Source organism: Pogonomyrmex barbatus, unplaced genomic scaffold (genome assembly GCF_055798465.1).
Source record: "Pogonomyrmex barbatus isolate J1 unplaced genomic scaffold, ASM5579846v1 scaffold7, whole genome shotgun sequence".
NCBI classification, from domain to species: Eukaryota; Metazoa; Arthropoda; class Insecta; order Hymenoptera; family Formicidae; genus Pogonomyrmex; species Pogonomyrmex barbatus.
The window spans coordinates 5,445,663-5,470,204 of NW_028297171.1; the positions used below are offsets into that span (position 1 = coordinate 5,445,663).

Genomic DNA, 24,542 nt, shown 5'->3' on the forward strand with positions numbered 1-24,542 from the left:
GAGGAATGACGAGGATTGTCGAAGACGGCCGAAAGTTGCAACGGTCCAAGAACAGCGCTTGCTCTTGCGCGAAAATTTTTACGTCAATTTTCTTCGGTAGGATCTGTTTTCTCGTCATTGTGCGGCGGATAGGTCGTCGAGGGAACGTGATCAGCCTCCTTGGTAAGAAACATATAAAAAACCGATCTTGTGAATAGAGATGACGACGTACGCTCCGTTCGAATGAGCGAGTATTTGCGCAGCACCGCGCAACCGGATCGATAATTGATTACTGTGCATTATTCTAACCTACCTACGTGCCCATGAATCCGTTGGATTATTAAATACCTGTGCGCATATATATATGTCGTATGCACGTATATGTGTCAACGGGTGACCCGATATGACCGCGATAACGCTATCGTCATCATCATCGTCGTCGTCGTCGTCGTCGTCATCGTCGTCGTCATTCGGATGCGAAAACGGTCAGAACTCTGTCGACGTGACATAATCCGTCGGACGTGTCTGTCTTTTTATCCGCAGTCGGAGTTTAGTGATGCGTTTTTTGGCGATTTACCTATTTGGCGAACAATCCGATTTTGAATACCTCGAGACATTCAAGGCGATTATGAATAGTATTTGTACGATAAACGACCATGCAATTTAGTGGTTCACGAATGTATAATTTGTATAATGATTTTAGAGTGAAATTTTTTTTTATTCGAGTTTTGTTACGTCTGAAATTTTATAGTAACGTATATTGTCTAATCTAATAAAAAATGATCACGATTTGTCTAAGCAAGGTATTAATTCTAATGTCCATTTCTATCGATGTAGATTAACTTTGATTTTAATTTAATTTTCATTTTTTTTAATTCTAGAAATTAGAAAATAAAAAGTAAATTGAGATTAAAATTAATTAATGTAACATAAAATATATAAATAAACAAAAGAAAACAATTTTCACTATATAAAATGTTTGAAAAATAAAATTTTTCTTTTCGAAACAGTATCGAGTATTCTATTTAATTTATTTAATACTATTTCACTCTTAGATATTTGAGTTGTTAATTTTCTAACTAGGATGTGTTTTTTTATCTTTGATTTGCAGAAGTGAGGCAAGATGTACAATGGTATTGGACTTCAAACTCCACGAGGTTCTGGCACCAATGGACATGTTCAACGGAATTGGGCAATCGTGCGTAAAAACAAGGACAAAGTCACTTACAAGTCGGAAGAAACCAAGATTGATCAATTGAATAAGCAGCCAAATAAGGAAATCTTAGATCATGTCAGGAAAAGAAAAGTTGAAGTCAAGTGTGCAGAGTTAGCTGACATTCTAGAGAATCAAGGGTAATTATTCATAAATTATAACTCTTTGTATCTTCAATATTTTGAATTTTAAAACAATGTTGAATCTATAACATGTATCAGTTTTTTTATAATAAATTAAAAACATTGTATTGTTATTAAATAATTTGTCATTTAATAGCTTTTTAAAACAATATGGAAACTCAGATTGATTACATCGTAATTTATAATGATAATAAGTAATATAATTGTATATAACAGTAATATAATTATTCTGATTATTATAATTTCAAATTCTCATAACGATCATTAATGCCCTTTGAAAATGTCTTTGTTTTTAACAAAGTTATAGATAAATGAATGATTTAAACTATGTGTTGAAGCCAAAGGCAAGCAATGTAAATCTTATTATACGTAAATCTTATTATTACAATCCAATTTGAAAGTAAGAAAGCTGCTTGAGAATTAGAATGATAGTAGTAACATACTATTTAATCTAAATTATAAAGCATTATATCATAAATAATACAGCAGAAATAAAACATAAATACAAAATATAATTTTGAAAATGATGGAAAACATACAATAGATACATGGAATAATTCTTACGAAGAATAAACAGTTTGTTATCATAATATTAATAACACATTTGTAGTTGAAACAGCTAATACGATTAATTCAAAACAAATTTAACTAGCAGTCAATATAATCTTGTATTTCTTTTAATGTAAATTACAGATTTACAAACGAGGAGATACAAAACAAGGTGGAATCTTACAGATCGTTGTTAATGGGTAGTGATATTAAGTCATCCACGCCGCAAGATGAATTTGGCCGTATTAAGTAAGTACATTTTAAATATTTCTTAACTTTCATTTAAATTTAAGAATTGATAACAAAGCTGTATGACAAATAGAAGTAATTTCTCTGATATATATTAATATATATCAGAGAAATTAGATTAGATTACTAATCTGATATATTAATTGGCATAAATTAAAAAATTGGGGCAAAAATCATATATACAGCTTAATCAAATTAATTAAAATAATATATAAACAAAAATATTTTACACTGAATTAAGAAGTTAAAGTATATTTAAAATACATTAAATATATTATGTAAATATAATATAAATTAAATATATATACTATATAATATTCTTATTTTGTATAAATAAAATATGGACAATGTAATGTTCAACATTAAGAGGTATATATATATATATATATATATATATTCAACATTCAGAGGTATATATATATATATATATATATATATGAATAGATACTAATATCTTAATTACATAATTGAGATTAAATTGAATTATGAATTTTAAATTTAATAATATAAATTTAATAATATGACTTTATTAATTGATTCAAAAACATGACGATATTTTATTTTTGAAAGAGTGAGAATAAAATTATAAGGAAAGGGCTTCCCTGTTATTGATTTCTGTCCAGTTAAGTCCAGGATAATCCTGACGATGCACAGACACTATGTCGTGAAATGATGTATACGATGTTAAGGGTGTCTGAGCTTGAGATCTCTCTGCCACGGCTTTATTCGATCCTGCGCTAAAGGAAAGCTTTCGCAAATACAACGTTATATCACAAGAATATATTTACAGATCTACATTGAAAATTCTTCCTCGATAGACATTCAGACGATTTATACTTTTTAAACATTCTGGTTATTTTTGTAACTATAACCTGAATTTGATTAATTATTTTTCAATACGATTTTCAATACAAATTAAACATATATACTATAATGATTAATGTAATATAAAAAACTTAAGATTATAGAAATTTGTATATAGAGACTGAGAAAGATACACAATTTAAAAAATCATTTTTTATTCTTATACTCGCATATAGAACATTTTTAATATTTAGAGAAGAACTAAAGTTTGCAAAAACAGAAAAGAGAATTGCAAAAAACGTAATGGCATGAAAAAACTAATTTTATTTTATATTATTTTATCACAATATTGTAATATACATCTTGTAGCTTGTCATCTCAAGTCGAAATATAAGAAAAAAAAAGAAGAAAGTAATCAAAGAAAGTGATACAAGAAGAAAGAAGCTAATTTTTAATTGTTTAATTGTTAAATTGTTATTAATGTTATTAAATATTATTAAATTAAGATGATATTTTTTTTACAAGAGATGAATTCACAAATTCATTGAGTTTATATATAATACTTGAAAAGGAAACTTTACGGAAAAATAAGATATTTAATAGTTTTCAACAACACGAATTACTATTTGATTGACTGACAATCGTTACTTTAGATTGTTTTAATTATATTTATTTTCACAAGTCAAATTATCGAGATTGAGAAAGATATTGGAATTTAACTATACCAATATGAGATTGCGCGAGAGGGTGGGAACACGTCGGCATTCCGTATCAACCCTGGAGGGATCGGATGGGAGGATAGGATGGGTGTTGTATTCGCGATATCGACGTACCCCATAGCGCCGGCGCCAAGAGGGTAAGAGATGTCGGAGGATGTATCCGGGGCGGAGGAGGATGGGAAATGGGAGTAAGAGGGAAGCGCAGCATCTCGCTCTAGGCGTCTCAGTGCAAAAATGGACCGGCGTCACGACGTAGCCAACGGACGCGTCGTCGTGTGTCGTTGTCGACGGATGGTGCACCGAGAATCGGATTAATCTAGGGTGATATCCGGGTGACCCCGTCGGGGAAGGAACATGTGACGCGACGCGACGCACGAACCCATGGACAAATCACAAAAGTCTTCCATTAGCTTAATTTAATCTGGTAGCGCGGTTACTATTTCGCTCCTCTAGATCGTCCTTAAGTGCTAAGTCTCGAATTAGAATACATATCGCGAGATAGAGTTTAAGTGTAGCGTTAAAGTCTCACGGGAGCAAGCGGCGGTTTGCGTCGTTCAATCATAGAAAATATCGAATAGTTGAAGTGATAAGAAGATCTGTGAAGATCACACGCGATATTCGCTCGTGCCGTAATACATATAAATGCGAAAAATATCAGCTATTATATATCAGCCCAATAATCAACGAGTAAGAGGAAATCTGCAATATTTCCATAGAAGAATCACATTTTACTACAAATTATAACGCGAATATATGTGGAAAATATCGGATATTGATGTCGATTGGCTGATTCTGAGTGAGAAAAAAATCTTCAAGAAATTATATTGATTGTTAGATTAAGTTGTAATACAAATATACACGAAGATGTTGTATATCGTATATATTAAATATTGAATGTTAAAGATTGGTAATCTTATTGTCAGATAAATAATCCTTGGAAACAAAACTTATTACACGGAACGGATGAAAATTATTAATGAAAAATATTAACATTTGCGCAGATACAATTTCTGAAATCTCATTTTTTTTCACGAATGTCTCTCAAGATATACACGAGGTAAAAATAATTTGATTATCCTAATTGGAAAGAAGAAAAGGCAATAGAGAAAAATGAGACAATTCTTTGAACAATCACTTTGAAAAAGGTACATATAGAAATATATCTTCTAATTCACGTGTCTCTGTTTAGAAGAGGAAAGTTTTTTCTACGAAATCCATGTGTCTCCAAAACGTCGACTGTCGGCGATACTTCGCTAAGAGAAGTGTCCTGCTTCAATCTGAAACAGAAGCACGACGATAATAGTGTGCCTGATCTGAAGTCTTCCTGAGCTCCGTTAGAATGCGTATACAGCAACTTCGCCAATGCGAGGATATACATATCGCTATATATTCTTCCACAATTGTATGGAATAAGAGAGAATAGCCTCTAATGGCTCAAAGTTAACAATAATCGTTATGAAATAACATGTAAGTTATATAAACGATAATTTATTATTGAAGATAATGATAAGAAATTATGAACATAACAATAAATGATAATAATAATAATAATAATAATAATAATAATAATAAATGGTTAATAATAAAACGTAACAATAAGTAATAGATATATAAGGAATAAGAAGTATAAAGGAAACATTGATGTTAATGTTGAAATGAAACGAGCCGGAACACTCGGATATGAGATGATGAGAGTCGCTTGAAGAATAGTGGGACGTAACGACGCGTAAAGAAAGGGAGAGACGGAACTTATTGTTACTGTAATCATCATCATCATCATTATTATCATCGCCGGATAATTGTTCTAGCTAGAAAAGCCGGGATAGCGGGTACAAAAGGCGCGGCAATTGGGAAAGGAGAGGGCTATTACCCTCGCCTGCGATCATTCCCTCTCCGCCCCATCCCTTCTGTTCCCTTCACAAAGAGATTAAACGTCACAAAACTACTTGCGCAACGTGGACCAACCGGCGGAGTCTCTCGAGTTCAACTAGCAGCCTGATTATCTTGCCAATATTATTCACCATTTTCTTTATTTTAGATGATAGAATAAATTTGCCTTGAAAAAACTAGATAAAAGAACGGAATTATTGAAGATTTGTCCGAAAAAGGATAGAAAAACCGAATAGAATTTTTGACAGATCTAAGCAGCTTACAGCAGCACAATCAATGATTACTCTACAATCAGAAATAGTCTCAAGAGAGACTAATAATTCCACATTTTACTTTTTATGGTATTTTCTGGTATAATAGGAGAAATTTTGGAGATGCACGATTTTATTTTATTTTTAAAAATTAGACACACAATTTTTTGAGATTCAATCTCTGATATCAGAAATAGCGATAGAAATAAAAGATGACAATTCTGGAAAGGATCTTTAGAAATTTTTGAAACTTAATTTATCACAAGAGATCAATATATACAACATATTGTTTTTCGCTACGACCGGACTTGTTTTTCAAGAAAAATTTCTCAAAGAAAGAGAATCTCGGAGAAATTCTCCTCATTGGATCTGGATTTTGAGGAATGACGATGTCGGCGACGGTATCACCGGCGAAACCCGCGCGCGGACGTGGTCCGGCCGATGGCCGGGCCTTCTTCGAGACGTTGTGGCGAGGCGGCAATTTTCTGCTGGACCGGCAAAAAGTGTTGAAGCGCTCGCGCAAACGCAAATTGCACCACGCGCCGACCAATAACGGTGGCAAGAGGAAGCAACAGCAACTGCTGCAGATGCAGCGTCAACATTGTTGTTGCTGCCAGCGCATTCAGCTGCACCTGCTCGCCGAACGGCGAAGCAACATGCGCTCCGTCGTCAGGTGAATCTCTTTGTCAGCGTCAGCTTTTAATTGAAACCTAGAAATGTACGCTGGGGTGATCTTTGTTCAAGTCCAGGCCTCTTTATCTCATCAATTACTAATGCATAGAAATAGAAAAAGATATTTAAATTTGCTATCATGTCTTATAATCGTGATCTATTAGAATAGTTGAAAATAAATAAGATTTTTATTTATTTTTAACTCTATTGTAGATATAAAATCAATTATATTTTTAGTCTTCCCGGTGTACAGTTTATCTTGTTAGCTGAAGCTTTGATCTATATAGAGTACTCTATCATTAGGTTTAATTATTTAATGAAAATGTGTATGGCCTTTCCTTAATGAAAATATTGATTGCGCAATTAGGATAATTTAATAATAATTTTATATTATTATATAAAATAATTTTGAACTGAAATATGTGAAATCTACTTTAACAGAAACGTAATTTAAAGTTTACTTTTATGAGAATAAGGTCTCTCTCGATAATGATCCGAGAGAAGCATTTCTGAAAATGATATCTTAGTTCATTTCGCTCTTCGAGCCCGGTTTACTCGCGGATCGACTCGGTGTAAGTTGCCGATGGCAATTCTACAGTGCAAAGGGGATGCCAGAAAAGAGAACAGCTGGATTGTATTGATCCGCCGGGTTCCGGCGCCGTGCGTGCAGGCGCGCAGGGGTGGTTCTCGCCCCCGGTTCAACCCCGGTTCACCGCTTTTCACCGCCGCAGGAAAAGTAGAGAGAGGGAGGGAGAGAGAAAAAAGAAAGAAAGAGTGAGAGAGGGAGAGAAAAAGAGAGAGAAAGAGTGAGTGAGTGTGAACTCGCGCGATTCCTGCCTCTGCTTGCCATTCTGGTTGTCCCACAGTGTGTTATGTCATTAGCATCGCGCCGTTAAAAACGACGTCGACACCGTTGTTTCGCGACTCTGTTCAGAGTGTTCCCGCGATTCCAGACGTTTCCATCTTATCACAGTTCTAAAAGATCGATTGTTGTCTTTAGAGGGATGACAGTGAAGATTTCGACACGGTACGCAATCTCAATTACTCCTTCTTCATCGAGTCCTTCTTCGTTGTGTCATGAATCAATATGTCGTGTAGATCGTCTCGATAGTTCATTTGCAAGAATAAAATGCAGTCAAATTTCAAAAATGGGAAATTAACAATTAAATATGATTTTTGATTTTTTTGTTTGCATTTATTTTGTTTCGTATGTGTGCAATTGTTCTCTCGAACATATGGTGTCTAGGTTCGTGACTCTGTCGTATTAGAACAGCGAGTTTGATTCTGTACTCGCTTAATAATATGGAGAAGCTAAGTAGCATACAAGAGTATAATAGTTTAAAAAAAAAATATATATATATATATATATATATATATATATATATATATTCCTTCTTATAGAGATAAAATAGTACCGGTTTACGTTACCAGTTACTATACTAATCTATTTTCATCAGTCGTGAAACAGATATGTTAATCAGATAACAAATTAAAATTAGAAAAATAAATGTAATATAATTAGATAGTAAAACAATCAGAATATAGTAAAAAGAATACAAGACATGAGGCTATATCAAAAGTCAAAAACATAGTAAAAAATATAAAAATCGAAAATAATAAAAATAAGTTATATAAATAATTAGCTTGATTAGATTATTCTAATTCTTTTCACAAAAACAGTTATTTAAAAGTAATAGAGATATTCTTGACAAATCGATGTTCAAAACTAATTTTTCATTAAGGTGTAAGAATATATTGAGTCAGAAATAATAAAAATAGTCAAAAGAAGTTGTCAAATAGTGATCAAGATATATATATATATATATATATATATATATATATAAAATATAGAGTATATATAAGATATTTTTACTATCCAATTTATAAAACTATTGATTTTATAATTTAAATAAAATATAATTTGAACTTGTAAAAAAAGTATTATAAAAATAATGATAATTATAATAATTATAACTATACTTATCTGATCTTCAACTTTTTTATATTGCTTTGAAAAAACAAGGTTGATTTGTATTTATTAATCATTTATGATTATTTATAAAAATAAGCATTACTATCTCAAAAATTATGAATAATTACACGCGTAAATTCTGATTTATTTTCTCGACTTTCGTGCGTGATTGATACATGATTTAATAATTAGTATTGAATCATTGATTATTATTTTTAAATATAATAGCAAATAAGGCAAAAATAAAGGAGAAATTTATATTCTTTACAGATTTTATTTATAATTATTACTACTAATCATCATCGATTATTATTATTGATGTTTAATCATATTAATATTTATAATCGACGATGCATTTGCTTCCAAAGACTCGTAATTCCCATTCGTTAAAATTATATTGATGGCTGTATATATGATTTTTAATTCACTATTAATTTGCAGTAATTACACTAGCAAACTTTATATGCGAAAATTAATGTGATATTTGTATTTTTAGCGTACGGGAGACACACCAGATCGCCGAGGCGCAGCAGGAGAAGAATGCGAAATTGCGCGAGGCGTTCGGAATCTCCGAGTTCTTCGTGGAGGGCAGTAGCCTAGACCCGGAGCGGCACGCGCGCGAGGCAGAGGCGCGAGCCGCCGCCGCCGCGAGCAAGGTTTACGAGCTGGTGCGCACACCGAGCCCAGCGCCGCCAACGCCGGCACCGGAAGCGATCGTCACAACGGGCAACGAAAAGAAGAAGCGGAAGCGTTCCGGCAGCGCGAGCGCGGGCAAGAAGAAGAAGGCCAAGAAGCACAAGCGGGAAAGGTACAGCATAACGTAAACGGTGCGCGCACGGCTCCATGGAGGCTGGATTCGATTCCCATCGTGATTTTTCTTTCTCTCTCTTTCTCTCTTTCTCTCTCTCTCTTTTTCTCTTTCTCTCGCTTCCATTTTAAGTATCAGTTAAGATGCGAATCGAGGCTCCAAGACCGCATATCCGGCCTCGTCACACACTTCCGGAACACCCTAGAAAAGAGAAAAGAAAGTGACCAAAATCCGAGTAGAAAGTCTCCTCTCTTTCTCTTCCTACGATCGATTAATCGAAATTGTTCGTTTTGCAAACACTCGTTCTATCTCTTTCTCTATCTCTCTTTTTTGCTTTTTTTACGCGTTAGCTGGATTTACAGAACTGTAAACTCATGACTCACCACCTACTGTCTCATATCCCATACACCTTTCTCTGTTTCAAACAGAACTGAGGAGGACTGAGTGCCTACCCAGTAGGCGCAGTAGGTAAGTGTGGTCGTCGCGAATTAATTTGCAAAAAAAGAAAGAAACACATTCTTCGAAAAAGTTTAACATCGTGCGTCGTATATTCAAAGAGCGCGAGTAGAACCGATATCGATGGGATTTTTCTCTATGACCCTCGCGCGATTAAATATCTCCCCGCAGGTAAATGTTTGTTACGTTTCAACCTCTTATTCTTATAAACTAGAATCATAAGAATCATATCTGTATTTAAAATATGCATCATTTTAAATTAAAGTATGCATCATTTTTGGTTTTTCTAATGGTTTGTTAATGCAATCTTATCTTATTTCTTTTGAAAAACATGTAGAATGTTAAAAGATTGGAATATTACTGAATTTAGAAAAAAAAAACCATTGATGCTGGAAATATTGATAATTCTATAATAAATTCTATTATAATTTTTTAAATTTAACAAATAACGGGCAAATATTTGCCGGGGATGATAAAATAATAAAATCGCGTTTTTCACAATAAATATAAAGAATAGTTCAGAAAATTAAAAAGTAGAGAAAATTGCACAACAAAATAAACAAACAAAAAACAAGAATCATACATTTCTATCTCTCTGTTGTTGTTTATCGATGAAGCTTGTTGTTAATGTCATCTCTCTATTTTTTTCTGACAAGTCCGTCCTTATCGATGGTTATCAAGGTAATGCTAATCCCATATTTATATCAATACTCCTCATATTATGTATTATATATATATATATATTTCGTATACTTGTCTTCCGTAAATCTTTGTTGAAAGATGTGGTTTTTCGTGGTGTTGTAGTTGCAACCCCCGGAATCGGAGAACCTCTCGGAAACTCCGAAAACGAGCAAAACCAGATCTTTCAAAGTGAGCTATTAATGTAGTCGGTTTGTTAGCTATATAGCCGCGATATTATATGATATTACGCAATATTGTGGACAATCTCACTTGCGTCGTTATACTTTGTTTTTCTTTATTACACTTTATAATGTATATCGCGATGCAAAATTTTATTTTTGAGATACTTGGACAGACTTCAAGAAGAAAAGAAGAAAATTCATATCAACTGCATTGATGTAAATTTGTTTTTTTTTTTTTAAATGCAAAATATTCAAAAGTTTGCCCAACTATTTCGAAAGTACTATTATAAAAATAGATTTTATTTACGATCAAGTTATTTCATTACAAGTTATGTGTTAAAAGAAAAATTAAAATTAAATTGTTATTATTGGAGCGGAATACATTCCAAATTTATATTACGGAAAGTTATAATTTTTAAAGCGGATAGCTTGTGTATATTGTACGTATGTATACGTTGATATATCGATAGGAGAATTATTTTTCACGTATACGAATACGTTGTGTACTACAGCTTTCTTTATATATTGTCAGCACAAAGGTATGCACTTGTCGACAGGAAGACGCCCACTGCAAGAGTTATATAAGACTAAATATTGTTTGACAAAACAAAAAAAGAGCGGTTGCTTCGAGATTCTTGTAACGATTCCTCAATCTCCGATTTCATAGATCCGAGTCTCCCAAATCTGGCAAGAAGAAAGAAAAATCGAAAAAGAAGAAGAAGGAGAGGAAGCACAAAAAAGCCGAGGCTACATCATCTGACAGCGATTCCAGCGAGGATTCCGATGACAGCAAGTACGACAATCAATCTAGCTTATAAATTGTAATAACAACAATTCTTTTATTAATTAAAGCTTTTTTTTAAATAAATTTAAAACATTCTCTAATGCACATTATATCAATCTTACGTATTAAAGTAATATAAGTAAAATAATGTATTGAAATATTAACAACTAGTAATTTGTAAAATTAATATTAATATTTGTAATATTAATACTAAAAAGAAGAATATTAATATAAAAAGAAGAAGAGAAAACTGTTGAACAATTTATTTTAAAAAGTACAGTATAATCGCTTAATCAAAATTGATTATAAAGTTAATGATAATATATGATAATAGATAAATAATAAATGGATATTGCATAGTTCGTCTGAGGCTGAATCGAAGAAGAGGAAAAAGAAGAGAAAGAAAAAGCTGAAAGTCGAGGGAAAGGACAAGCATGAGGTACGCACAATGCTTCGAAAAAAATTAATGAATTCCCGTCTCTTTCTGTCTCTCTCTTTCTCTCTACATATATATTTATATATACTTTGGCACGTGAAAGTAGGTGCATGACAACGTCTTTAATTTTTATTTCTTCTAAATTTGTTAATCGGTCGACGCTGGGTGATTACTATTGTTATCCGATCTCTGAGTTTGCCACTGTTTCGAAAAGGATAGCATGATCGTCTCCTTCTCCTTGCTGACCCCTTCCAGTTCGCTTGTTGTTTTACGTAAATACGATTTTTCATCTGATTTCCAGTTTTTCGACAGTTCATTATTTCAAAGTATAAATCTCAGTATTGTTTGTAATTATTCAGCGCCATTTGACAGGAGACATTCCCTGAGTGAGTACCAGATATGCCGCTACTCAATGTAATTTCTAATTTTGTGGATTCATATATACTCGTGTATTTTCGAATTTTACGAATTTTACTGTCGTGTAAAAGCCTTTCTATTTCTCACTCGTTGTATGTCGAGCACTATTACACACTAATTATAGATTAATAGAGATCAATTACGGAGACTGCTTGTTCTAGAACGACTGTTTGAAATATATTTTTGAAAAGGTATTGTTACAATTAAAAAAAGAAAAGATGAAAGAAATAAAATAAGTATAATTATTCATTTTTACCTATGACAATCTTTCGATTTAATGTTCCTGGATTATTTAATTTAATTTTCCTGGAAAAGTCAGCTTGAAGTTATTATTGTTTTTAAATTATACATTTTTGTAATTATATATAGCATAACATTTTGTAAGTATATAGCATATATTATATAGCATAACATTATCATATGACATAATAATTATATATTTATTTATAATTATTATCATTAATTAATGTTATTTTAACATAATAATTACATCACTTTTAGCATGGATTCAATTTGTAAGAGTTACAGAATGTTTATTTTATTGTATTAGAGGCTTGGATAGTTCAAAATTTTCAAATTAGTTTTATTACAATTCTTATTTTTATGAAAGATGTAAACTTTGTTCAATTTTTATTTTGACTTTTTTTTAAATTTATTTCTTATTTGTTCTATTCTCAAAAAGACGATGTAGTGATTATTATTTGGGAATTAGATTTATATGTTGAACCTAATTTCTATCACAATGGAATTTTTTTATTTGTAATTCCTAAAATAATGTAATAAATTGTAAAAAAAATATATAAATTACATTATATCCGTTTCATAATTTTTAAATATTAATATATTTACTGCAATTTGTTGCAGTATTCAAATATTTAAGTCTTTTTTTTTTAGAATTTTTTTTTTCGAGTTATAATCTTTTCCATGCGTACAAAAATAATATATTAATGAATGGACTATCTCATATTTTTATTTTTTCTCGTTACTAACAATATCTACTGATTAGAAGAAGAAAGGAGCAAATCTTTTTTCTTTTTTTGGAATTTTCTCTTTGAGTTGTAATTTTTTTCATGCGTATAAAAGTATATGTATAATGAATGGACTGCCTCGTATTTTCATTTTTTATCACTGACAATATTTGCTGATTAGAAGAAGGAAAGAACAGATTTTTTTCTCTTTGAATTGTAATCTTTTTTATGCATACAAAAGTATGTATCAATAAATGGTCTGTCTTGTACTTTTATTTTTTATCATTATTGACAATTGTTGATTAGAAGAAGGGAGAAGCAAGTCTTTTTGGAATTTTTTCTTTTCAAGTTGTAATCTTTTCCAGGCATACAAAAGTATATATATTGAATAGATTATTTCGTATTTTTATCTTTTATTGTTACTGACAATAGAGTAGAAGAGTAAAACCGCTGAGTAGAAGAAAAAAAGAGCAGACTCCGGAAAAATTTTTTAAATAAATACATTGTTCCTTTTTTGTTATATTGTTTTCATTGTACTTTTGAAGAATGCATGATTGATGTTCACTAATTAGAATGAATAAGCAATATTGATCCATATTGGATTTCCTTTTAGAAGAAGAAGACTTCAACTAAACGGAAACGCCAGTCATCCGAAAGCTCTACAGACAGGTATGTAGATTATTCTTCTTTTTTTCTTTTTTTTTTTTTAATTTCTATATATATTACATTTTATACATGATTATTACTTTACGAACACTTGATTGAAAACTGAAAACTTTCAATAATAGCTTTTTATTTGAAATATAGAAATAGAATATAGATATTACTTGATGAAATAAGATTTTCGAAGAATCTCTCAGAACTTCAAATTTAAATTTTTGCCGAGATGATATTTTTCACAATATGAATTCTTTAAAAATGAAAGGAAGATTAATTGGTATTATTAATTTGATTATCGAGATTATTAAGAAAAAAGATATAGTTCTGTTATTGGAATATTACATTTTAAATTAAAAATAACGGGATGTAATTGCTAACAAAAACAATTGTTGAATTAATATAAATTTAAAAATAAAGAAAAAAATTATTAGATGTCAGAAATTCTACGTTGAAATGAATAACATCTATATTTCGTATCTGTATTTAAATATATTCTTTATATAACAATACACTAATTGTTTATATTCTTTTATTTAACTTGACATGAATTTATTTTACAGTTCTGTGGAAAGACCGAAAAAATCGGTGAAATATGAAAAAAACATCACGGTGGACAAAGCATCGAGGAATGAAGTTTCCGAGAATACCGCGTCCTCGCGAGAACCTCTTCCTCCTCGATCAATTCGATCGCCGAAGCGAGAGACATTATCACGAACAGCCATGTCTCGAAACGAAACCCCGCCGCTTCCACCGGCTGTTAGTAAATTGAAAAAAGATTCGCCAAAGAAAAGTGTGACAGAGAAGCGAGACAAATCGCCGTTGAATCATAACCGGAGTCCTGCTCCATCAAACAGACGACACAAATCATCTTCTAGAAGCAGAGGTGATAGAAGTGACAGAAATGATCGAGATCGAGATCGAGATAGAGATAGAGATAGAGATAGAGACAGAGACAGAGATAGAGACAGAGGAGCAAGATCTCCCAGGAGGTATTCAAGATCACGGCGTGCGAGTCCGTCTCCTAAACGAAGACGAGGATATTCTCGATCGCCCAGAAGACACAGCAGACATTCTGTATCCAGGAGCAGAAGTCGCTCCAAGTATGATCGTTATGGATCTTCTCGTAGAAGACTGGCTTCTCCACCGATGAGACGCAGGGATACAGATTCTCGCCGAAGATCGCGATCGGTAAGACGACAGCAACGTCGGCGATCTCGGTCACGCTCCACTTTGAGCTATTCGCCAGTTAGGAAGAATCCAGAGCGATACAAGGACATCTTGGAGGATCGAAAATCTCGACGGGATCAAAAGAAGAAAACAAAGGGCGACAAGACAAAATCGCGTTCGACATCGAGAAATAGAAAAACACAGCAGATAGCGGTTGCGCCCAGAGTGAGTTTAAGATCATCGAGCGAGGATGAAGCCGATTTGGCTGATGACGAGCCCAGTAAACAACAACAGCAGGAGGAAGATGAAGAGAGAAGGATTATAGAATTGAATACATTGAAACGATTGCAGAGTGGCTTGGCAGCGAAGGCACGAGAAACACTGGAGAAGAAAGTGATTAGTCCTACAAAGATCAAGATTGAGAGACGAGAAGACAACGTGTTGGATATTGCTCTACCAAATGAACCGCCGAAAGCCATTGCACAGAATTCAACTATACCGATTCGAGATAGATCCGGATCAAAGGAACCAGTTATACAATCTTTACCAGTGATTCAATCGCCAGTATCCAGTAGATCACCCTCGCCGGCTTTACCTCTCACTCGAGAGGAAGCGGCAATTAAGATCAGATCGCCGAGCGAATCACCACCGCCGTTGCCATTGCCTCAACAATCCTTCGACAAAGTTGATTCTACATCTCCTGGCATAAAGACAAAGTCAAATAATCAATTTTCAAGATCACCAAGTTCCTCTGGCAAAAAGGATTCGCCATCGATTGCATCGTCGAAGAAAGATATCTCAAAGAGAGAGTCATCCTCTCGTTCTCCCATTATGGTGATATCCAGAGAGGATAATGTGATGATGAAACTGCGTTCGCCGAGCGAATCACCACCACCTTTGTTGAACACTTCACTAGCTAGATTAAATCGGCACTCGAGATCACCAAAGAAGAGCAAATCGTACTCCAGATCAGCATCAAGATCCTGCACGAGATCGCCATCCCTTGTGGATAAAGCGAGGTCTTCCAGATCACCGTCCGGGGACAAGAAGTCGCGATCTCGTTCACGAGGCAAGAAGTCTTCAATATCACCTGAGCGACGATCGACCTCTCGATCCGCCTCTAGGGCGAAGAAATTATCGCCCAAAATGAAAACGAAACGCTCATCCCGATCGAGATCTTCCTCGGCAGAATCAAAACGCTCGAGTGCATCGCGATCACCTTCGAGGTGTAAGAAGTCTGCATCACGATCTAGAAGCAGAAATCGTTCGTCGTCAAAGAGACGTTCACGCAGTCGTTCTTCCTTGTCAAAAAAATCCAGAAGCAGATCATTGTCAAAAAAGAGATCACACAGTCGTTCGCTGTCAAAGAAATCCAAGAGTCGTTCACGATCGGCATCGAGGATATCCAGGGACAAGGACAAACGCAGTCACAGCAGGAGTAGCTCACGTTCTTCTGTTAGGTAAATATGAAATTTAATTATTTAATCTAATATTTAAAAGCTATTAAAATTGTTAAGATATTAAAATTTTCTCCTTTCTTCAGCTCCAGACACAGTCGAGGTAGAAGTTTCTCTAGCTCATCAAGATCATCAAGTAGCGTTTCCAGTCGTTCCTCCCGCTCCACTTCTAGCAGTTCCGCCTCTAGTAGATCGCGTTCGCCATCCATACCTCGGCGTCACGGCTCACCCAGCTTTTTGGATAGACGACGAATCACAAGGTAGGTATCGCGACATCGTGTGCGTGTATTATTATATAGTAGTTTACATATATAAATATATTTTATCATGCACTTTCTATGTGCTCGCGCGTGCTGGACTCTATGAGTCCACCACTGTATTGTAGACTTTAATTTGTCACTTATTAGTTGTACATTTTTTTAGTTTATATCTTTTTGTTATTAGAATTTTTGTTATTATTCTTGTTATTATGGATTATTATTATAATCGCTAAAAAATGTTTAAAAAAATGCTAGAAAATTTTTAAGAATTGCTCAAAATCCTATGAAAGAAAATGTCAAAGAAATTTATTTTTAAAGAAAAATAAATAACTTATCTCGTACATAATTAAGAATTTCGATTTTCGGTTTTTCTAATATTATATTTGTTATGTCCTACAGAAACAGATCAAAGGACAGGCATAGAAGATAGAGTTATGACTTCGCAAGGCATATATATATATATATATATATATATATATATATATATATATAAAACAATAAAGTCTGAGATATACATAGACTTATATATTTTCGAATTTTCCTTTTAAATAGTTTCCAAATAGATTTGGATCTAATACTTTGACCGCCAGGCATTATTATTTTATATTTATATCATTCAAGAATCTTTGTCATAATAATTATCTCAGTTTATAATAATGGATTTTAATTGTATGCTATTGAGTGAAATGTGTTAATTCTGTATGTAAATGATTTATAAATGTCGCTTAATAGGATTTATATCTGTAAATTAAATAAAAATATATTTCCATCAGTTGACCCGACAGTCAAAGTGTTGAAAGCCATATATTACATATATAAAGTCATATATACATACATACACACATACATATATATATATATATATATATATATATATATATATATATTTATATAACAATTAATTACAACATAATCGAGTGTAATCGAATTAATTTAAATGACAAACGTAATAATAGAAATGTGCAAAGTTTCATGTACATTATGATCAAATATTATCATAATTATTAGCGATCATAATTTATCGATATTTCGTTCGTAGAATAATTTAGCGTTGATCTTTTATTTCGTATTTTCGGATTTTTCATTTGTACAATCTTTTGTTTTTTTTTCTTCCTTTTCTTCTCTCTTATTTTTTAATCAAAATCACAAGTAATTGATTCACCAATCAATATCATGTAGATATAGCATGCGTGTATATTTTTCTTTATAAATATTGTAAATTAAATTGTTTCACACACGCAGTAGGAGGTTCATTTTATCTTATTGTCAATCGCTAAATAAAGATCTTTTCGGCAAATGAATTTTTATTTTCTTCGGTTTATTTATAATTTTTAATTATAATTTTCTTAGTTTAATATTTTTGGTTTATGAGTGTTTTTCACGCCACGTGTTCTCCAAAGAAATTTTGCAAATAGGTGAGTTATCACATTTTTATTTTGCATGTCCTCGTTTTTTGACAGCTTTCTTAATTTATTTTTATCACATTGCATGTGCATTTGCTGTCTATTTTGTTTTTATTATATCGAAATATAAATTCATTCATATAGTAAATTCTTCTTAATGAGTAAGGATTATCTACTACTAGTAATTAATATTTATTCTTATCTAATTGTTATTTAGAACTAACTTATCACAAGCATTTACTGATAAATAATAATAATGTTACAAATAATATATTCATAATTAGTGTCATCATTATCTTTATCTTTTATTATTTTTATAATTAACTTATTGCTTGCTAATATACAGAGTAATATCAGAGATTTTCCATTTTTGCTCTTTAAAATTAACTGTAAATAACACATTTTTTTAAAAAGTATTGCGTTTTATTAAACGAACATTTATTTTAGCGCGAGGAAACGTCCGATCCCGTATCATCGACCAACTCCGACACCACCCTCATCACCGAGTAGCTCTGAAAGCAACAGACACAGCAATTGGTCCAGTCCTAGTCACCGATCCAGTTGTTCTGCGAGTCGTAGTCCGTCTTATACGCGTTGAGAAAGACGCGTGTGAATTTTCGATAGGAATCGTTCCTTCTTCATACACTAAACTCGGAGCGGCGTGGTTCGATTCTTTACGACCTGGAGGAAGCTACTATGTTTCGATTCCTATCCTATAAATTATTAAATTATTAATTTAAATATATATTCAAAGATATATTAATTTAGAGAATTATATAATTGTAAATATTAATTTAAATATGGAAATTCAGATCATAGAAGGTTGAAGAATGTTTCAGAGAAAAAGTATAATAATATCTGTTAAGTTTTCCGAGAGATTACAAGGGATATTCCGAGATATGTGAGAACGCGCCATTATTTCTTGCGACATTAGAAAATTAATCTTCGTTAGCAATAATTTCAAATCATTGATAATTTTTGTGCTGTTTATTCAATAAATTCTATGAGGGACAACGCTACGTCTGCACTTGCAGTTTGCAATTGAGACATTCTGTATATATATTATACATTAATTATATCAATTCAAGCATTAACAATCTAAACAATTTTGAAAGACTGAATCAGCTTTCAGATATTTTTATGTTTGTAGGAAAAGCATTTGTTTATATTAATTTTATGAATTTAGCATAATTGATTTGCAATTAGAATTATCTAAAAATATATGGGCAGTTTGTTGATTATCAGATATTATTTAAATAATATTTACTATTATTTAATTAAAATTAATTTCGAATGGAAACGCCATTCCGAGCATAGTGCGTAAATAACGAATTTGCATATACATTTATTTATTTTTATGATCGTTCAACAAGATATTAATTAAAAATCAGCATAATGATAGTTGTTTACAAAGAAACAAATTTTGATCATAATGCCAACGTCATTCCAGCAATCTTATTGGCTAAGAAAAGATTATAATATCAATTTGATATTTGTTTCGAAATTTTTATTCGAATTATTGTGCAATTTTGCGATTATCGTTAATATTAGATTATTGCGGAGAAAAATAGATATTAATGTAGATTTTAATGTATTATATTCTCTTTCTCTCTTTCTCTAGTCAAACACACAGACTCATATTAAAATGGTGCATTAACTTTATTTAATTTTCTTATAACTTTTTAGAAAAGATTTTCATTTAATTTAAAATACTCGAAAAAGTCATACGTATGCAAGATAAGTGAAAAGGATATTTTACAACAGATGTGAGAACTTCCCTCTCTCTGTGAAAGATGCAAATTTAATAAAATATTTCTCTTCATTTTTGATATTGTAAATTTTTATTACAAGTTTACATTTAAACATTTTTATATTTTTCAAATGATCATTTTTTATATAAGCAATAATAGAAAGAGATTTGATTGAGTATCCTTCATTCGCTAGTCAAATATAAATTATGTAATATTTTGATATAGTTAAGATATAGATCTAAGCGTTTATTTGCGCAATTACTTTCCAAATTATGTTATCATAAGTCTTTAGACTTATCTTAAACGAATCTTGTGGATTCAATTTATGTATCCATAATTTTTTAGTGCAATGTCATTCATTCTTTTGTACATAGATATTCTTTTATTGAATTTTAAGCAACGTAGATCCTCTTTAAACATATATAGATAAAATTTAGAAATTTTAAATTTTTACTGATATATATGTGATGTATTTATATTTATTTGATAAAGCAGTCTTAATTTTAGCGACCGTGATAATTCTGCAGTACTTTTACATGCAATATTCGCAACTTGGAAAAAATACTCTAATTACGGGAAGATAATTTCTCATGGAGGCTTCAAAGGGCTAGGCAGCAACGTACCAAAAAGACATAATTAGAATATTAGTCTCAACTCGTGGTTATACACGAAGTTAAGGATGGTTACTCGAAGGTGTATGTATAGGGTTAAAGAAGAATCATATTTGGAAAGTCTACATTCTTTACGACTTAACAGAGATACTATGTAGAGATAATAGATCTCAAACACATAACGATTGATTTTTTTAACGAGGAGATCCCCAATTGCTAACATTGAATCATTGCATATGAAATGTATATCTGAAAAATTTTCAAGTTTCCATCCTTTCCATACATCTGAAGAAAAAAATTATGAGAATAGTTTCTTATCCTAAAAAATATGAAAATAAATCTTTAGTTCTTGTTGTTAACATACTGTGTTCGAGAATTATATTTTATATGCAATGACTGCTCAATCAACTGTTGAGCTCCAGAATAATATAGTTCGCATACATTTTACAATTTGTCCAACACAATAATCGTAATTGCTCCCTTTATTTGTTTTCACGTATAATATATGTATTCGTATATACAGCAAAGTTATGGGAATGTTATAAGACTAAGCTCAGAAATAGCATTCTTTCACACATTGCTGTTACTCTGATTATTTAGAATACTTTCCAAATGAAAAATTTTAATATCATTTATGAATATCGAGAAATGACATGCGAAAAAACTACTTTCAAATTTCGAGATATTTCAAAAGAATAGAATGCTCTGATCTCGTCACGTTCCTCATTTCATTTTGTTAACAGAAACTCGTTATGGCTTTTGAACCTGATGTCTGTATCCACTTATGGTTTACAGTCATCGAATGTTACTGTCTCGTTAAAGAAAGAAAAGAAAATTTGGATATTATATCTGTAATATACTCTGTATTGTTGTTGTGTGATTAAATCGAAAACCTTAAATATATGCCACATCTTGTTTCTGAAAATTCTATTCCACATTTTAGAAATTATAAAGGATCGTAAAATTACTGAATATATAATTATAATTGAAGCATTATGAGTTTAATAATTAAAAGTATTCAACAACTCATTGAATAAAAAAGAAAACGTAATATCAGAAAAAGAAATAATTAACAAAATAATGTAAAATAAAATATAAAAATAAATAGAGAAATGCACTAAATAAATTTATATTCTTTATATTCTTATTTATCCTGATCTAGCAATAATATTAGTTGTTTATATTTATATTCATACATATATATATATATATATATGTGTGTGTGTGTGTGTGTGTGTGTGTGTGTGTGTGTGTGTGTGTGTTTATATATAGCACAATTTCCATTTATATTGATATAATATATTTTGTGCACTTCGTAGTCAAATATTAACAAATTATAATAATGGAATGTTAGTAACGTAATAGTATTTCACTTTGTACAAACAACAACAAAGTGCTGTTGATATTTGATAAATCTACTGTACGTTATTCGTGAAAAATATAGTACTTTCTGAAATGATCAAGCATCTGGTGCATATACGCGTCGTTGTATTGCAAATAGTTATAAAAATATCTATCAATTGCAATGAATTCTCGTATTCTTCTACTTCTCTTTCGAAATTTTTGCTCTTTTATTCGCAAGATAGACAACCCATGTAAAACCGATGAGATTCACCATCAAGACCCTCAACTAAAAAAAAAAATAAGTATCATTAACGATTTCTAGTAAATTTTTAATATCGTTTATAAATAAAAATTTTCAATATATTAAAAAAAATTGATTTAAAAAATATTTATCAAAAATAAAAGGAGGAAAATTCAATATATGTAATAAAAAAGATTTTTTAAATCGAAAAGGAATTCCCGATTAAAATTCTAGTCTGAAAATAGAAGAATATTTAGAAAATATTCTGATGGTATAATATGTATATTACCATTGGTGGAACATATTTTACATTGATGTAATGGAATAGTGTCAGATACTTCAGATTAGCCATCAATGTTGGCAAATATAATTTTTGCATTTGAACATAGGCCACTTTATGGGGCTTGCCCTGTAAATAGACTTCTATTTAGAACTAAAATAAGAACTATTAGATATAATCTCACAGATATAATCTCACAGATAAAATAATTAAACATTTAAAGAAACATTAAAAACATTTATCTATTTAATCTATCTGTATTATTTGTTGAGATAGTTTTGTTCAATTTATTAAGCTGTAATTAATAAATTATAATATATTTTTATCTTGTGTAGTTCAGTTAAAAGCAATAACAAGTTTTATATTCTTTGTACCTCGAAAATAGCGAGTAAGTAAAGCGCGAGCGCCTGAAAACATGGTGTGTAGACAAGTCTCTCTATCAGAAGTATTCCTAGAGGATGGTTCACGAGTAATCGTACATATGTGTAAAAGTAATGGGGTACTGGTCCTCCAAACAGTAGGCTACAACACATTTATAAGAGTCAGCTTGCAAATTTTTCAAATATGCTTTGTTAGAAGCGAACAATCAAGTCTACAGCTTACCCAAATAGAGCAAAAGCCAGGACACTGTCTTCATTAAGGTGCCTGGTACCGGATAATTTTTGAGATACCACATTTCCAAGAGCAGCAATAACGCAACTGAAAATAATTATCCTTTTAGTTTTTATCGTTCAATGTAACAATGCAAAGTTAAACAAGCTTAATTTATAAATTTATATTTATTGTAATATTTTTTAACATTAATGTATACACACACACACACACTCACTCACTCATTCACTCATTCACTCACTCACTCACCCTAAGTATAAAAAAATTAATGTACAATCAAGATAAATATATATCTAATTATAGTGATAATTATTCGTGATTGTTAACTGCAATGTAATACGTGTCTAATTACACACGTACTATATGCAGCAGAATAATTCTGTATTTTTCTGTGTTACCTCGTTATCGCTTTTGTCTTCAAGGGACTGCTGTAGAGTCGCTGTAGGTACGCGCTGATAAGATTATACATGATACTGGTCGGTTTGGAAAGCGACATTTTCTCGCATCAAGTGATTCCGGTCTCCGGACTTCGGATTTCTGAAACAGAAGTGGATTCTCGCACAGTGAGTCGCGAGATATGCGCGATAAAAAGCGGTACAAAGTGCAAGCTGCTCGGTCGGCTCATAAATAAGCCCCGCGGCTCGCACCTAGAGGGACGGGGCATTGTCGCACAAATTGCATTTTTTTTACGGTTTATTTCTCTGGATTTCTATGAAATGAAAACTAGAAGAATGCAATAACTTTTTCGACGAATATGAAACAAATTGAGGTAATATGCAAGGATTATAAAATCTCGAATACTCGCAGAGGCTGATACATAACCTCATTTCGAATTCGGATTATGACGTTCACAATCAGCGGCTCATTATTTAATGATAATTCGATAATGTATTTCTTTAAATAAAGGGAAAAGATACTTTGTCAAATTTATAAAATGTATATACAGATCTGGAAAGTTATGCGTTGAGCTTTCGATTAAAATTCACGCAAAGCTAAATGTGTTAATCTTTCAAGATCGAGCTGTGTTTTTGATGCAATATCTCGGAAAGGAACAATTAACTTGAATTGTTTTGGGGTATACTAAATTGGCTTCAATCAATTGTAATATCGTGCTATCTGCTTCGATGCCACGTGATTGCTGAATTTAAAATTCTTCTGAGTAGGAATACATTTTTTACAGATAGAGCGACTATGAAAAGTATAATTTGTACAGACAATATACGTAACAACATGTAATATTCGATAAGCAGTGATAAGGAGTTATGTCACAATTTATCTTTCAATTTGCAACAGTTCGATATAACACCTGCAGCCATAAAGATCTTCATGTCTATTTCTTCTAATATAAATGACTTTGATTTTAAATTATATTTAAATTACATGTTAATTTACATTTTATTATCTTTTGAGATTTCGAAAAAATAAAGAATAAATTAAATTAAGATTAAAATTGATAAATATTGATAGAAATAGATATAATATTTCTGATTGTATAATTTGTCATAATGTAATTTTTCTTTCTATTCAATAAATATAATACAGAAATTGACAATGATTAACAAAAATAATGCAGCAGATAAAAA

At 31.5% G+C, this 24,542-nt stretch overlaps 3 protein-coding genes across 7 annotated transcripts in view; 1 reads left to right on the top strand and 2 right to left on the bottom strand.

The window, feature by feature from the left end:
- Positions 1-21,385, top strand: Srrm234 (Serine-arginine repetitive matrix 2/3/4). 5 transcript variants are annotated; one of them, XM_025219618.2, is made up of 11 exons: positions 1-162; positions 1,091-1,332; positions 2,029-2,133; positions 8,938-9,249; positions 10,510-10,575; positions 11,236-11,361; positions 11,713-11,791; positions 13,787-13,842; positions 14,394-16,460; positions 16,544-16,717; positions 18,568-21,385. In XM_025219618.2, exons 2-11 carry the CDS (start codon positions 1,103-1,105, stop codon positions 18,716-18,718), a joined length of 3,366 nt encoding a protein of 1,121 aa, XP_025075403.2. In that variant the 5' UTR covers positions 1-162; positions 1,091-1,102; the 3' UTR covers positions 18,719-21,385. The 5 variants fall into 5 exon arrangements, with proteins under 5 accessions (XP_025075403.2, XP_025075405.2, XP_011645165.2 ...); XM_025219620.2 differs by lacking the exon at positions 18,568-21,385 and adding an exon at positions 17,117-18,018; XM_011646863.3 differs by lacking the exon at positions 10,510-10,575.
- LOC105432184 (PXMP2/4 family protein 3) lies at positions 21,058-23,496 on the bottom strand. Its single transcript, XM_011646868.3, has 5 exons — positions 23,358-23,496; positions 22,951-23,046; positions 22,722-22,869; positions 22,357-22,476; positions 21,058-22,112 (listed from the first exon to the last, which is right to left on the bottom strand). Exons 1-5 carry the CDS (start codon positions 23,453-23,455, stop codon positions 22,026-22,028), a joined length of 549 nt encoding a protein of 182 aa, XP_011645170.2. The 5' UTR covers positions 23,456-23,496; the 3' UTR covers positions 21,058-22,025.
- The window catches only part of ana3 (rotatin homolog anastral spindle 3), an 11,608-nt gene continuing 10,423 nt past the window's right edge, over positions 23,358-24,542 (bottom strand). The window contains exon 29 of the mRNA XM_089082979.1: positions 23,358-23,496. Coding sequence (XP_088939105.1) covers positions 23,465-23,496 — 32 coding nt within the window. The 3' untranslated portion in view covers positions 23,358-23,464. The remainder of the gene's footprint in view (positions 23,497-24,542) is intronic.

What these genes read in the sequence shown, in the direction of transcription:
- Srrm234 (XM_025219618.2), top strand. Translation starts at nt 1,103, where the DNA reads ATGTACAATGGTATTGGACTTCAAACTCCACGAGGTTCTGGCACCAAT. An exon ending in TCCGAAAGCTCTACAGACAG is followed by an intron (nt 13,843 to 14,393) that starts GTATGTAGATTA and finishes TTTATTTTACAG; the next exon opens with TTCTGTGGAAAGACCGAAAA. An exon ending in GATAGACGACGAATCACAAG is followed by an intron (nt 16,718 to 18,567) that starts GTAGGTATCGCG and finishes CATTTATTTTAG; the next exon opens with CGCGAGGAAACGTCCGATCC.
- LOC105432184 (XM_011646868.3), bottom strand. Translation starts at nt 23,455, where the DNA reads ATGTCGCTTTCCAAACCGACCAGTATCATGTATAATCTTATCAGCGCG. An exon ending in CTGGCTTTTGCTCTATTTGG is followed by an intron (nt 22,870 to 22,950) that starts GTAAGCTGTAGA and finishes AATGTGTTGTAG; the next exon opens with CCTACTGTTTGGAGGACCAG. An exon ending in ACTTACTCGCTATTTTCGAG is followed by an intron (nt 22,477 to 22,721) that starts GTACAAAGAATA and finishes GTCTATTTACAG; the next exon opens with GGCAAGCCCCATAAAGTGGC.